General features: G+C 37.5%; 1 protein-coding gene across 3 annotated transcripts; it reads left to right on the top strand.

Annotated features, from left to right (window-relative positions):
- Positions 1-478: 478 nt before the first annotated feature.
- Positions 479-16,247, top strand: LOC109036510 (facilitated trehalose transporter Tret1). Of its 3 annotated transcripts, none has more exons than XM_019050780.2 (9): positions 479-660; positions 1,282-1,821; positions 2,867-3,005; positions 6,845-7,063; positions 8,282-8,448; positions 9,194-9,374; positions 11,751-11,947; positions 12,844-13,118; positions 14,832-16,247. In XM_019050780.2, the coding sequence occupies exons 2-9, from the start codon at positions 1,507-1,509 to the stop codon at positions 15,088-15,090; spliced, it is 1,752 nt and encodes a 583-aa protein (XP_018906325.2). In that variant the 5' UTR covers positions 479-660; positions 1,282-1,506; the 3' UTR covers positions 15,091-16,247. The 3 variants fall into 3 exon arrangements, with proteins under 3 accessions (XP_018906325.2, XP_018906327.2, XP_018906326.2); XM_019050782.2 differs by having other exon boundaries at positions 517-539; XM_019050781.2 differs by lacking the exon at positions 479-660 and adding an exon at positions 719-976.
- The last annotated feature ends 375 nt before the right edge of the window (positions 16,248-16,622 follow it).

Below are 16,622 nucleotides of genomic sequence, written 5' to 3' on the forward strand. Positions count from 1 at the left end.
ATAGTGACTGCAACTTACGTGTTCCTGCATGGCGCGCAAACTGGATTGCAAGTCCAAATTTCTTGAATTGCTTGAATCCAAATCTACCATCTCAGTTCACGAAAATGCTAAATTCCAATTTTTTTTTACTTTCCTAGTTTGTCGATATTTTTCAAAATTTTTTCTCTTTTTTCTGTCCTTACTTGAGGACACAACCGTATGAGCCACGTGTGACTAAAAACATACATTATGAAAAAGTGCAAACGATGATACATATTTTATGTCTCGCCATCGAAATGTCGAGTGCTTTCATGCAAGCGTCTGGTGGTCGCGCAGCACGCCGGTTTGTTGCCATTTTAAAAGCGCGTAAATGCGATTTAAATCGAATGCACGTACGCGGTTTTTGCTTGGACCATAGTATGCACATCAGACGCAACTAGAAATCGAAAGTTATCACGGGAACAGCGAATCGTCCACGTGCGATGCTGAGCTGTCTGAGAAAAGGCTCCATTGATCGTTGATCGATCTTGTCAAGAGCATGTGCTCATCTTAATGCTCCAGTAGGTAGTTTTCACATTCGCGTTCATTAACACACGAGTTTTCCATTTTCTCTCTTTGAATTTTCCATTTCCTGTTTCATTATTCTTCATTTCTGTCTTGCTGATTTTTTTTTACAAAAAGGTAATTTTTAAAGGATTAAAACTATTTAAACTCAAAAACGATTGACAGTTGCGATTATATTGTCGTGTGTTTTGCATATCTTGGCGTGATACTTGGTCTTTGTTTTCCAATGTGTTTAATTTTGCATTGATTCGGAATTTTTTGTAAATAAAGCCCAGTAACAGTAACCGGAGGAAAAACTGAAAAAAAAGTATCTGAGAGAATTGTTAAAGACAGTAAGTTTTGAGAGAGGGACATTACCTATTGCCCACATTGAAAAAAACGTTTATGTTAAAAAATCAGCAAACCTTTTCCTTACACATTTTTAAATAAGAAAGTAAGTGAATAATCTAATTTGATACAATGTTTTTTCTATAGGTATGCTTGATCTTAAATACTAAATTTTTCAACATTTGTAAAAAAAAAACTTTACATGATAATTTAGCATGTAAAATTGAATGATTTTTCAAGTAAAAATCCACTGAATGTGTGTGCATGTTGAAAATTTAGATAAAAGTCAATAATTTTAAAATATGCATGGTAGAAGTGTAGGTATTCCAGTTCGTAAATATTTATGATTGTTTTTTCAATTAATTTATACTCCCTCCTGAAATGTATATGTTCCCTTATCACTTGTTTTAGAGATCTCAACTAGCAGCAGGTGACTGCATTCATAGGATTTTATTCGGTTGAGCTAGCAATAAACCAAAGCCTTCTGCTTCAAATTTAGACCCATTAAGTGTAGCAATTCAATCTCAACGATACGGGCCTTGATACGAAGATTAAGTCAGCAGGCGGGATTAAGGAAGCAAAGAATCCCAGCTTTCCTTCGTATGATTGTGCCAGTAGCAAGTAACGTCTCGCAGAATGACGATCGATCAACGCCTGCCGGACAGTGATTCAACAAACCATGGAGTCTCAGGCAATGGTACTGCGGGAGAGGATTCAGCTTGTGACAGAACCCTACACAATGGACACAATGATGCCATGGAAAATGGTAGTGCAGTTAATGGTGTTACAGAAAATCACAACGCGTTGAAGGAAAAAGAAGCAAATGTCACGACAGTCAACAGTTTTTCATGCCAAGTTCTTTTGGATGGTGATGTTCCTCACAGTCAGAAAATCAGTGATGGCGCAACAAAATATAAATACAAGAGCAATTTTAAATCCACCCTTTCTCAGGTGAGAAAAAACGATTTTTTTATTGCTTTCCACGTGTGCCTCAGCGTTTTTGTATGCTACAGACTTGAATTGTCTGGAGGGTATATTGAAAATTGCTTTCGTCCACTGACTTGAAATCATGCATGTCCGGTTTCAAATCAATTTTTTGAAGGAATTTAAACGAAGAAAACATCTAGAACTCGTCACAAAAAGGTATAATTCTAAGGGGTGAAAATGTAATAAAGATGTGTTATATGAAGCATTTGGCTTAAAGTAAATTGTTTATCTTTATTTTTTCAGTAGCGTTGTTAACTATACCAACAATTTAGGATAATAGAGCTCAAATAGTTTGCCTGCATGACACCTTACAAAATACAATTTAATGCTTCCGAACAGCATGCTTTGGTGCCCACTATTGATAGACAAGGATTTTAAATGAAATGAAAAATGAATTATTACTCTCCTCATATTTTCCGCGATGGTAAAATCAGAAAAAAAAATGATCATTATTGCGGTGTTCTTAAAATTCCCACTTGTAACCATACGCATGAAGAGGAACAATCATCCTCAATGCTCAACATTTTTGTAGAGTATTCTTCTTGCAGAAGAGAGAAATCGCAGACAATGGACATTATACCTCATGCGCACTAAATGCACCTGTTTTTGCAGGTAAATAGATGAAAATATATGAAATTCCTGAATTAAGCCATAAATGACTGGTACCGCTTGATAAAAACTCAATAAAGAAATTTCGGAGCAAAATCTGGAGTGCATTTCAATTCCACAAGGCTATTTTACCTTAAGAAAACCTGACTGCTATGAATGAGGAGCGAATTTCGCCCCGTAAAAAGTGTAGATTCTGCTCCACACTCTTCTCTTGAGAGGTAAAATAAGCGCCGGAGTAAACTGCACTCCGGCTTCCACTCCGAGAGTTTTAACCGTGTAAATTTCCATACAGTTATAGATGCATGGTTCTACAGAAGTGACAATGATACAAATCATTGAAATTATCTTTTTTTTCTCTCTTCAAAATTTAAATGCTTCTTCTCCTCCCATAAAATTTCAGCTTCTGGCCACACTGGTGGAGAGTCTCCTGGTTGTCGTCATGGGGACCCAATGTGTTATGCCAACAATCGTCTTGGGGGCCCTCCGTAACAACCCGGACGAAGAACTGAGTTTGAACGACTATGATGCAGCTTGGTTAGGTATGACCTCTTAACTATCTCACTTCTCTCGCTCTTCAGCCTTATATTCTTATGAATTACCCAAAAGAGGCGAGTTTAGGAAGTCTAGGAAGTTGAAAATGCTGGATTTCCTCTATTTATACCTGTGTTGAATAATCAATTAACGTCGGAGCACTTGGCCCCTCCAAAATTCGATTCATTTTCATTGGCTTAAATAGAGTGAAAACAATATTGCCAACCTCCTGGATCTGTCAATATTACTTGCATGTTACAAATGAGCTTTTTCATTAATTTTCAATCCTCGCATTTTTGAAATGGAGATAGTGCACATAGTTGGCAAGAGTTTTCCAAGATCTTTAATTTTTATTTTTTTTCTTATTATTTTACTAAGTATATCAAGCCTAGACGATGGTGTTTAAAAGTACATTAAAGTTCGCCCAACTACACGCGTATCGCCGAAAAAGCCACTATGGCGTCCGAAAATATCCTTTCCGCCGCAATTTTACATACATAAAACCGCACGACTTCTTTGCCGCGATTTACAGTGAGTACATACGTGTTGCAACTTAATCAGTTTGTCAAACTTCCCTTTGAATATGGATCTATTCTGCTAGGTAACGTTTAATTTTGGAAAGAGCTGCTAAGTGGATAGTCTCGACTGACAAAATTGACCCAGTTTCAATTCTTACTTCATACTAACGATGTCACAATTTCCTGTTACCAATTGTATTCCAATGCAGGAAAATACCGTTTATAACTAGTGATATCCCGCATACTTCCCCAGCAATTTTCAAAAATGCAATTCAAACATACATTGGTTAGTCTTTTTTTTTCTAAACTCAGAGCAACAGTAAAATTTTTGAGCCACAGTATTTGAATTTTGTGTTTTCAAGATTTCAACATTGATGTGTAATGAACAAAAGTGCCAGATGAGGAGGGCAGGGGCTAGATAATTTTGGGGTAAAATTTTAGAATATTTTTCGAGATTAATTTCTTCAAAACCCTCCTCTCAGAGAAATTTGCCTCCTCCAGGCAAATTTTGTTCTCTAGCAACGTTTGCCCATTCCCAACAAGTTTTGCTCCCTAGGAAAGTTTTACTTCTCTCGATAGTTTTTGCGCCCCCCCCCCCCCCAAAAAAAAAAAACACGCTGAAATGACGCCTGCATTAAATTAAATTTTGTGCCACGCGTTGAATATCACATAAAAAATGTTCAATAAAAAAGAAATTTTAAAGAGTGGATAATTATATGCAAGTAATTGAACACATGTGGGATTACCGCAGTTCACTGTTTGAACGGATTAGGTAATACTTTCGCGCCGTCTGATAACCCGTTATGTACCGTCCCAGTAATATTGCCTGATTGTGGGGCGAAAAGGACCGTTCTCCCCATAATATTTGATAAAATTAAAAGAAAATATTACAAAGTATGACAACAAGATCTCCGTGGAGGAGTATCGCGTGATACTGACAAGTTCAAGTGGACCGAACCGAAGAATCATACGATGTGAATTTATTATTGGAATTTGTCCGTAAAAAGATCATCTACTCCAGGGCAGAGTGCAAGTATTGTCGCACTGCATGTAATGAGTTGATAAATTTGCTGGCTAAACAGTTTACTGAATGAGATGAAGTACGAATAAAAAAACTTTTAAATTATTTTTTTTAACGTTCCTTTAATATGGTTACTTTTTTTTAAAATTCCAAGAGGCAACCTCAATAACTGTCATCAAAAGGCTCATACGTATAATAATGCATTTTGATAACACAAGTCGAAAAATATACGTTTCCGGTGCAAGGTTTAAACTTGCTTCATTTTTGCATGCTTGGTTTTATTTCTCTTTGATTTCTTAATGGAAATGTTCAGCCATTTAAAGAGCACATTAAGACCCTCTCTAGACAACAGGTTGTGAGATGATACGAGACTAAGACTCTTAGCTTTTACCGTATAACTTCAAAATTTGACTGACCAAAATGGGACTTAGGGAATGCATGTACCGAGTCTCAGACTCTGAGACCAGGGCCGGACTAAGGGGGTGGCCACATGGGCCGCGGCCAATGGCGGCAAATTTTGCAATTTTTTTAAATGTAGGTATAAAAAAAATTCGGATTTAGAAAAAAAAATTACAAACGAGAAAAGGCGACATAATCTCTAATTTTCTGAGAGTATAGTAATTTCTAATTTTGCCGTCTCTTAGTGATACAAGAGACAGCACCTTTAATTAGTCGAGTTAAGAGAGAAACCAAACTCGCAATTTGGCCTGGAACGGCGCCACTTACCTAGAGATAAATGATGACGAGGACTTGAGATGAAAAGGAGAAGCCCTCGGCGCGGCGATCGGCATGTAACACATATTAGCGCCTACAAGACTGCACGAATACTTCACGCATTGCATCAAACACAGTGCGGTCATTGCGGACAGCGTGAAACGGATAGCGCCTACAGGAATGCATAAATACCTCACGCATTGCGGCAAACACAGTGCGATCAGCGTGAGACACAGCGCCTACAAGACTGCGTGAATACTGCACGCATTGCGTCAAACACAGTGCGGTCTGCGAGGCGCGGTGGCGGAAGTTAAAATCATTACCTAATCCACATTTGTGTTTGTTCTTTCATAATTTTTTCGTTCATTTCTTATGAATGGAAGGCCTTTTCCACACAGAGATAGGTTTACGAAACTTAACTTTCGCGCAAAGTTCCGTGAACTTTTGCTAGTAGTGTTGACAAGGCTTTCCCAAAAAATGTGTTCAACAACAGTAGACGCGTCTTATGCGCCCCTCCCCGCTGGCACGTTCATTTGATGGGTTTAATTGATATGTTTCAAAACGAATGAGAAGGGGGCGGCAAAATACTAGCGGCCCATATGCGGCAAGTAGGTAAATCCGGCCCTGTCTGAGACTCAGAGTCATTGCTTAAATTGAAATTTAAACATTTTTCATGAAATTTTTAGCACCATTCTAAAACAAATATTTCACATTTTGACAGATCTAATGAATTTGTGAGACTGCGGTGCCAACGAGCAAAAAAAAAACATTTCATAATAATTTGCAAGGTTACGAACCGAAATCCGTGTTTTTCTACTTTCATCATCGAAAAGTTGCGTTCTTGATGAGCTCATATTAGTACCCCAGCGTCGAAAGGTATCCAATTCCATTTTAGTCATTTCGAGATATCGCGCGGGCGAAAACTGCGCATCCGCCGTAACAATTTCAATGTAAATCGCAACTTTCAACCAACGTAAAGTAGGTTTTCTCGCCACACTGCCATACTAAGGAAGAACGCCGTGTGAACCTTCATACGTTGCCAAATTTCTTTTGGTAAAATACAATTATTCAAAAATACTTGCAAATATTATCCATTCAATTCTTCAGAGAATTTTCTTCGTAATGCGATCTAAAGTATCCGAAAATTTCAAGGAGAAATACTCATAATTTTTCTTAAAAATTGATATTTAAAGGGGGAGATTTGGCAACTCTCCAATGTTCATACAGCGTTTTTCCTTAGCATGGCAGCACACACGGAGCCATTTTTGGGGATTTTCAAAACGCCACTAACTCGATTTTTTCAAAAGTATGAGTTGGGTACCTTTTGCCTCTGGGGTACACTGGAAATAAAACACATCGGATCTAGAGTCCAGACTCTTGAAAAAATTGACAAGAAAAAATACTCTTGATACAATCAGATTATTGCTTAAATCAAAAGGAAATCCGCTCAAATTAAGAGGCTTGGTTCTTGATTTAAGCAAAAATCCGATTGAATCAAGAGTATTTTTTCTTGTCGATGTTTTTAAGAGTCTGGACTCTAGATCCTATGTGTTTTTTTTTTCCAGTGTACTGATATTATTTCCGTGTATCGCAGGTAGCATTTTGTTCCTGTGTCAACCGGTGGGGAGTATCGTATCGGGATTCCTGTGCGAGCGGTTTGGGCGCCGAGGGAGTATGGCCCTGATCAACATCCCGTTCATAGTTGGTTGGATCCTGCTCCACTACGCCGCCTCTGTCACCGGCCTTTTCGCCGCCGCCCTCGCCATGGGAATGGGCATCGGCTTCTGCGAGGCACCTATCGCCGCATATCTGGGTGAGATGACGGCATATGCATAAACTTACATTTTGAGGAGATATCGACGGTGAAACTACCAAACCACGTATCTCGGTTCGCGACGTCGCAGACTTCCTGTCATACTTTATTTTTTAAATGAAAAACTACTTAACATCCAGTCTTGAAAATTTCTGTGATTTTTCCTCTTTGTGCGGAGAAAATTCCGTGAAAATTTCAAGGAATGCTATTGATTTGGTCCACTTCAAAAAAATAAAATGTGAGCGTAGATTTTTAAACACCGCAAACGAGATACGTGGTTTGGTAGTTTCACCGTCGATATATGATAGAAGGGCAAAGAAGGCTAGGAAAATTGTTAAAAAATTAAATAAGGTTCTAGATGTTGATTTTGCGTCAATCAAGAGTCTCGTTCCTCAAAAAGAGCCTTTCCTTAGGAAGACTTTAACCCTAGTAAAAGTGACCAGACTATGTTTCATAAGCTACCCTGTGTCAGACTGATTCAAGCTGATGTCAACCTAAGTCAATGTCGGTCTGATGAGTCTGACTTAGGTTGACACCAGCCTAAATTAGTTTGACTCAGGGTGGTATGTGAAACATAGTCTGACATCAGGCTGACTCGACATATTAATATGGTTTACATTGTGATTAAGACTGACTTAAGGAGATCCTTAACAATGATGCATAAAAATATAATGTTCACAAACTTCGTGTAAAATTCAGTGGTGAAACTCTAGTAATGGATTTTTTACGAGAGAGTACATAGATTTGCAATATCAAACATTTCTAAAAATATTGCCCTCTCGTTCAAAAGAACGAAATACTTATATCATGTCTTGATAGAAGTGCGTGCAGTAAGTTGAAAATTTCTGCGGTATTTCTATCTGTCTATACCTCCACAATTTTAAAGGGCTAACAACTTCCGTGATAAAATATCTTAAAATTGGGTAAAATTGGTTGAGCAATGAGATAGACTGTAATTTTTGGCACACTGCAACATTTTATTATTTATTGGAATATTGCAAATTCTCCCAAAAAAGGTGATATTTAGGGATCTTATACTAGATAAGTTCCAAAATGAGCCGATTGTGTGAGTAAAAAAATTGTGTTTTGATGACTAAATCCTGTATGAACTAACAAAGAGAATATAAATAATTTTTTGCAGGTTTGATACGATTTTTCTCATATTTTAATATCAAAATCTTCAATAATGATCTTCTAACAACTTTTTGTCTCTCAAAGGTGAGATCGGTGAACCTCATCTCCGCGGCTCTTTGCTAAGCATCATGATCTCTGCCACCTCCTTCGGCTATCTCTCCACCTACTTTCTAGGATCCATCATGCCTTGGCGTACGTTTGCCCTTGTCAATCTCATCTACCCGGTCACCACAATGATACTCTTCACGCAGGTAAGAATGCTATCTCATTTCATTATGCTCAGCGAGAAATTACAGCAAAAGACGCAGAGAACGAAAAAGCAGGATTTCAAGAAAAACCTCTTAAAGTTGATCGACCTTCAGAAACGATTTATTTCAAAGATTTACAGGAGCATTGTTTATTAAGGTGATTCGACGGACACCATATTTTGTGTCAGAACGGCATGCGATATATCGCATCAACTGGTTCCATTTTTTTAGCTAATCGTCATTTTTCTCCAATTTTGAGATCGTAATTCTGTTGTCAGGAGACTTCAGCACTCACTTACCAACTTGAACAAACAAATTCAACGTGATAAAGGCGTGGTTTTTTCAGAGAGAAAACATCGCATTCGATACTGATATCGAAACTGCACTCGAATGGAATATTTCCTCTCTAAAAAAAAACCATGCCTTTATTACGTTGAATTTCTTCGTTCAAATTGGTAAGTGAGTGCTTTAGTCTCCTGACAACAGAATTGTGATCTCAAAATTGGAGAAAAATGACAAGTAGCTGAAATTATGAAACAAATTGATGCGATATATCGCATGCCGTTCTGACACAAAATGTGGCGTCTATCGAATCACCTTAACATCATAGCTTAAAATTTTTGACCATATGTTCTTGGAAGTATTAGACAACATTTAGCTTTAAAAACAGGAAATTGATATTTTTGACAAAATAATTCACCGGTCAGTTTCCGCAAGCACAAACTTACTAAGTTTCTTTGACCTGCAGATCCCAGAGTCACCAGTTTGGCTGGTCCACAAAGGCCGTTTGAAGGAGGCGCAAAAGGCTTTGGGCTGGCTTAGAGGGTTTTTGCAGCCAAATCAAGTTCAAGAAGAGTTTGACCGGATGGTGAAACACATCGAGTCTTCAAAATCAGCGAGCCCTACCGAAAAGAAATTAAATGATTTTGGTAAGCATCCGACTTTGAAAAGGAAAATTTCGCAGGAAAGATCCTATTTCAAAATGGTCGCTCAATGCTAAGAACGATAAAAAAGTCTTAGCCTTCAAATGGCGATATTACTCTACAACATGGTAGAATATTATTAAAAATAAAAGCCCACTTTTAGAATTTTCGAGACATTATTGAGCGAGATCTTGATATTTTAAAACTCTGGTTTTAACAGGACTCAAATTTATCCAATTTGAAGCATTAGAACAGATTATAATTCGTTTTATTTCCTGTCGAAAAATCCGTGGTACCCTCCTTTATAAAACCGAATTCTACATAAACAGAGAACGCATGCACTCTTCCAATGTTTCAAATGAAATTAAATGATAACAATGAAGAAAAAAATCGAGATTTTATTGTGACTTGAGCCTGAAGTGTGTGATACCGTGCGAGTTAATACCGTAGAATTTTAAAATTGGGAGAAAAGGTATCATTCGCACTTGGCGATTACATGACAATTGAGATGTGAGAGGGGGCAAAACTGTTCCGCGCCATGCAGAAAAACTTTCCGAAGTTGGAGCGTGCCCAATAATGATCGTCGACAGTTTTACAATGAAAGCTTTATCTCAATGATCCCACTTCATGAGAGGAAGTCCGCAAGCTGCAACAATGAAAACAATAATTCTCCAGAAAGATAACTTAATCCTTCGGACGTACTTATAATCGATAAATTTAAATCAATAGCCAAACTCTGAAAATTAACACGTAATTGCAGGGTTTTAAAATAACTGCCTTATCTCATTTTTTCATAGAGGCCCGACTAGCATCTACCACTCGACTTTTATTTATGATCATATGTTTCAATTTTTTTTTTTAAAAAAATGTTATTAGTGGATTTTAGAGGAAAATTGGACAAAATAACGTGGTTATACAGGTTTGTCCGTTTGAGAGAATGAAGTACTCATAGAGATTTTGAAACACCCGTAATCCCTAAATATTGTGAAACGTAGTAGCCACTAGAAATCTTTTTTGATGTAGAATATTAGTCAAGTGTGCTAATTGGACGTATTTCTACCAAACGGAAGAATGTTAATTAAGACATGAGCCCTGAGACCCATAAGAATACATGCATAACAGGGCTCACGTCATATAATGCACATAGTTCCGTTTGGCAAAAATACGTCCAACTGTCTAGTTTCTCTCCTGTGAATAAGGCACTAAATAGAGCAACATCCTTGTCTGATCGATAATATTTTTGTTTGCTTTATCGTAAGAGCTCTTCAAATGATGAAGTTTTGCAATGAAAATTCACTAATGTCTAATTTTAAGAATAGTAAATGGATTACATTTCTCAGTAAGGAACCACTATCTCTGGCTCTCCTATAAAAGCACATATCTGTATAGGAAAACCAACGGCAGATGTAATGTTTCTAAAATGGACCAGAAATAGTGGATCCTTATCGCATAATGTAATCCAAATAATCGTCCCTCATTAACAACTTAAAAAGTTTGAATAAGTGTTATGCGTCATAATGATCGGGAAAATAAATTTTAACATCAGGTAGAATGGCAAAATGACATCCCGCTCTTAAAGGTCATAAAGTAAGATTTAAAGTTTCAATAAAAAGATACTCTGGCCTCGTGTCTCTATAAACATACTCTGTCATTAGAAAGCTAAAACTAACGAGTCCCGTGCATCTCGAAAGTAGTCAGAGAAGCGAAAGTGCCTTCAATTTTGAGCATGCAACAATTGCAACACGCACATCCGTGGGACACGAATAGTTGCATCACGACGCTGCAGTCGACTTAGTTCAGTTTTAGTAGAGCAGAAACGCATCTGACTTTTGAAAATACAGCATATCCAAGATACCTCAAATATAAGCAACATTTAAAAAAAAATAAAATAAAAAAAAATTAAAATTAAAATAAACTCGTAAGTTTGTATATATAACTTTTGAGAAAAATAAAAAAGTTGTAACACCTATTCATGTAATCTGTTAATTGTTTTGATATTCGTTCAAAATCGCGCGAATAATTCGTCAGAAGTAGGTCAGTGGAGGACTTCCGTCGATTAGCGTATGGTTTGCGGCTAAATTAACGTCCAGCCGCTCGACGTAATTTTCAGACTTTTGACTGTACTGTCCCCGGATTGGCTACCTAGTTCACGGAATGGGCAAGAACATCGGCAAATTCGTAGCCTTGATAACGGGGGTGACCTGTCCACGAACGGGACAAAAAAGTTGCCCGGTCTCAGGATTGGGAAATTTGGCCAACGGGGTGTAACATGTACACCAAGAAAATATCCTGGGTAAAGAAGAAAATTACATCAATAATCATGCTTTCAGTTAAATCTTTTGATTTATGTGAAGATTTTAAAGAACTTTCTTTAACTTCCAGGCGAAGTTACATCAAGTGAGAGGTCTGGCATCATCGGTAAGCTGCTGCTCCTGAGGGACCCCATGCTCTTCCAGCCTGTGCGACTGATTTTCCTAACATTCGTTTTCACTCAATGCATGTGTTTGCAAGCCTTTAAACCCTATTTAGTCGGCATCCTTAAAACGTTCCAGTTTCCAGTCAATCCAAAATGGGTTCTCGTAAGTGCTTAAAATGATTTTTCCTCGTCAAAATTAATAAAGTTTCAAATTGTAGTGCTTTCATCAATCTTTATCTTTCATTACCTTATTGTAATTATCATTTGGTTATCCTGTATAATTGACTGATGACGTTTTAAGATTACACAGTCAAATGGATCAGTGGCAAATATCTCAACTTTAATTTTTTTTTTTTTTTTTTTTAAATTTAGTGTTAAATATGTCATCAAAAGTTCAAATTGGTTATTCTTTTTACAGTATTGAAGGGATGATGGTAAAAAAAAAATCTCTTAGTGGCTGAAGAAAATCAGTCATGGCTGCTGAAATAAAAATCTTTTATGACTGGACTGTTCTGATAGAAATACTTATGCTAGATGCATTGTGACCTACGCGAGGTGCGCGTCGTTGGACTCCGATTTGAAACTAGGAGGCAGTATTCCTGGCTTATTGTTCACCATAGAAACACCTATCTGCATTAGGAAACCAATGGCAATATCGGTATCCGTTGTTTCTAAAATGAGACGGAATTAGTGACTCCTTATGGCAAAATACACTTGGCGACGATCCCAAACCAAACCATGTATCTCGGTTTTCAACATTGCAGACTTCCTGTCGAACTTCATTTTTTTAATAGAAAACTACGCAACTCTAACTCTTGAAACTTTTTTAATTTTTTTTCTTTACGTGAGGAGCATTCTGTAAAAATTTCAAGCTGTCGTTTTGAGTAAAAAAAATGGGGAAAAAAATTAAATTTTCCAAAAAAAATGAAAAGGGGGCATGGATTTTGAATCAACGCAAACGAGATACATGGTTTGGAGTTCCAATATTGATATCCAAATTTGAACTGCTCATTACTAATTTTGGTGAGAATAATATGTGATGTTTTCGGGTTTCTGCAGATCATAATCGGACTCATGAGTTTTGTTGGATCAACCATGCCGCTCTTCATCTTCCGGTTCACGGGGAAGAGGAATCTGATTTTGTACAACCAGTTCATTTGCTGCGTCACTGTATTCGGTCTGGGTATCTACTGCAGCTTCTTCAACGACACCCTCAGCTCGGACAGCCCCTGGCGGTGGCTTCCGATTGTCTTCTTCGCCATCGTCTTCTTCTCCTCCAGCATGGGAATCATGAACGTCCCGTGGATGCTCATGGGAGAGGTCTTCCCCATCAGGTAAAATGCCCATTAATAGCAAAATCACCGTAGACAAATAATACAATTGCGCATTGTATTGGACTTTGGGGGATGATTGCTTCCCCTGGATTCCATAGAGAAAAAAAGGAGGTGTTCGCATCTTGAGGATTGTATACCTTGGGACGTAGATCGGTTCAACCTTGTCAGCAAAATCCGGAATTCGGAGTATGAAAAACAGACGAAAACGTCCAATTTTTTGCTTAAATCAACTCATGATATAATTTCAAACACTTATGCAGTATGCACTTTTTCCATAAACCACACCATTTCCAAGAAAATCGATAATAAAAGCCGCCGTACTGACCTACGTCATCAAAAAAATTCCAAGATGCCCGAAATGCAAACACCACCTTTTTTTCTCTATGCCAAGATTCTGGTTACTCCATTAATACAGTCTGGGCAGAATTGTACTATTTCTTTGAGAGTGAGACCAATATAGTCATGCAGAACAATTGAGGGGCTTAAAGGACAAGGCGCATAAGTGCAGTTTTGCCATTTCGAGAAATACGTGTTTAACATTTCAAAATAACATGGAGCCTTATTGCGGAAAAGAAGTTTAAACTCACTTTTCAATACTTTAAAGTTGGATTTTAGTTGTGAATTTTTCACAGAATATACTTTCAAACTAGTTTTAGTCAAGTTCATGAATATCTCATTTTTTTTTAAAAAAACTGCACCTTCGCAACTTGTCCTCCAAGCCTCTCAACTGTAAATACAGCCCTTGAAGTCTAAGGATGCCGGCGGAAAGCGGCAAGGGATTGTGTAATTCTCCTACAAATCAGTATATTTCCAAGAGTATTCTTAGTACAGGCAAACTTCTTATGGGTATCGATATATCGACGCTAAAACTGCAAAAATGCGTTTCTCGGTAGTGATGTTTCAAATCTTCGTCCCTATTTTATTTTCAAAAAGGAGACCGAACCGACATCATGGCTTGAAATATTTACAGAATATTCTTCACGAGAGAAAAATATGAACACCGAAGTTTTAAAAAAAAAAAGTTTAGTGGTTATTGGTGCAGAAAATAAAATATGACAAAAAGTCCGCAACTCCGCAAACTGAGGTACGCAATTTTGCACAGTCTCACCACCAATATACTCGATAAACATCATTATGAAATATGCCAATTTTACTAATACTTATATTTTAATGGAGATGTTGCATGTGTGAGGGATTTGCGATTTGACCATTGATCCTTATGTAAAAGTTCGCGAGAAACACGATGGTGCCACTGGTTTTCTCTGAAATCATCTCCCAAGCTCAAAAAAAGCTCTAAAGTTGAGGCCAAAATGGAGGGGATATCCCACGCTATCCTGAGAGTCCACATCTACATCAAGACAAACTCTCCATGCAAAGATAGGGAGCAAATACATTAGCAGTGATGCCGTGTTTTCAGTTTTGGAGTCCCCAAATGAAGTGGCAGCCCTGTCGATGTATTTGCTCCCTATCTTTGCATGGAGAGTTTGTTTTGATGTAGAGGTGGACTCTCAGGGTAGGGTGGGATATCCCCTCCATTTTGGCCTCAACTTGAGAGCTTTTTTTGAGCTTGGGAGTTGATTTCAGAGAAATGACCGATCGTGTTTCTCGCGAACTTTTACATAAGAATCAATGGTCAAATTGCAAATCCCTCACACATGCAACAACTCCCTCCATTGCTTCTGACTTTTTTTAATTTTTTATTTTTGGCTCCAGGTGGCGGAGTTTTGCCACAGGAATCTGCGGAGCGTGGGCGTATTGCGTCACATTCGTCACAGCCAGGCTTTACCTTCCGATGGAGAGTGTGCTCTCTTTGAGTGGGATGTTCTACCTTTACGGCGCCATCGGGATCCTAGGATTCTTCTACTTCTACTTCTTCCTACCTGAGACGGAAGGGAAGACACTTGAAACTATTGAGTCCTATTTCACGCCATACCACGACAAAAAGGAGAAGTTCTCTCGCCCCAAACGTTGAATCATCCACCCCCTAGGAAAATTTTCATTTTCATTTGTTCACCTGTTCGGGCTCAGATTGAGCAACTTCGCAGCTTTATCTGATGAAACACCGGAAGGAAGAAAGCAAGTTAAAGAAGTTCGAGTGAAAAAAGTTTAATTTTCTGAAGGGCGACAGAGTCTCTCAAGCGCATAAACATCTGTAAATAAAAGAGGGGACAAAATACGAAGAAGATAATACTCACCTCAAGAAACGTCTTGGAATGACAGGCATAATTTTCCTGGATTTGAATCAGTAATGATCTTAAAGTTTCAGATTTTAAACAAGTGCTGGAATTGTCCATAGGAAAGACGTGAGGAATTTTGCTAGGAGGAAATTTAGAGAGTGATATAAAACCGAACTGGTGAGATAAGGTTGATGATCATCTAAGTTATGGCGTTTTGAAAGTCGGTCGTTGAAGCTTTTAAAAAAAGTAGAATATTGAGAAAATCGCGTTAAAGTTTTTGACTGAAAAAAATGCGGATACCTAAGGTTTTCTTTAAGGGATTTCTTTATCGCTGACAAAGGACCGTGTTGTTTTGATCCAACTTCAGATTATCTTTATTGGAACAATTTTAAATATTTCCTGACATTTTTTGAAGGTTGTTATTGCAGGTTGTACCTAACATATATATCGTGTAGAATAATGTATTTAGGACATGAATGTATATTAGATTAGACATGTAAAGCCGATCAAACACGCAAACCGTATAAATTTCATCATTATGAAAAATTTTCAAATTTACCTCCTCTTTCAGAATCTTACCTTTCATCTTTTCGTTTAAGCGTGGCTACTGTTTGTCCATGCGGTTAAAAAACTATTTAAAATTTCTTTCCGTAAATTAAATGATGATATAGAAAAATGATGAATAGATGTGTTCCAAAAAATACGTCTATAAATGTCATTAATGTACGTATTTCATCAATTAATGAGGAAAATCAGAAAAAACATTTTGAATTTTTGACTTATACATACCTGCTATCATTTACCAAAAATATCGTTTTTAGACTTGCTGTTAATGAGAGCTATCTGTTGTATATACTTATCTACCTTAATGTCCATTGTAATTAATGTACAGATCTCCATATTTTTTTACTAAATATATAAACTAAGAAAACGTAATGGTAAGTAATTCTTAGTTCGCCTGGTTTTAATTTATTTCCGACTCTTCCTTTTCGTCGATCGAAGATCTCAAAGTAAAACAAATGGTGAAACAATATCATTCGTGCAGCTTGACAGACTTGTTGCCTACCTTAAAAATGAAGGAAAAACGAGTGATCGTAGAAATCGCAAGTCACAAGCCAGAACTGTAAACACCGATTTGCAGCATTTTCCTATCAAATAATGTGTTTGTGTGAATGTGGAATGAATATGACGATTGTTAAGCTCACAAACTATGTATTTTGGTTTGCGACGTTGCAGACTCCCTGTCACACTTAATTTTTTCAATGGAAAATTACTCTACGTCAATTCCTGAAGGGTTCCGTGGTTATTCTTCTCTCTGCGCAGCAAA

Source organism: Bemisia tabaci, chromosome 6 (genome assembly GCF_918797505.1).
Source record: "Bemisia tabaci chromosome 6, PGI_BMITA_v3".
Taxonomy (NCBI): Eukaryota; Metazoa; Arthropoda; class Insecta; order Hemiptera; family Aleyrodidae; genus Bemisia; species Bemisia tabaci.

Excerpts from the sequence above, each read along its gene's own strand:
- LOC109036510 (XM_019050780.2), top strand. The coding sequence starts at position 1,507 with ATGACGATCGATCAACGCCTGCCGGACAGTGATTCAACAAACCATGGA. Across the intron at positions 8,449-9,193 it reads CAATGATACTCTTCACGCAG|ATCCCAGAGTCACCAGTTTG; the intron begins GTAAGAATGCTA and ends TTTGACCTGCAG. Across the intron at positions 9,375-11,750 it reads AAAGAAATTAAATGATTTTG|GCGAAGTTACATCAAGTGAG; the intron begins GTAAGCATCCGA and ends TTTAACTTCCAG.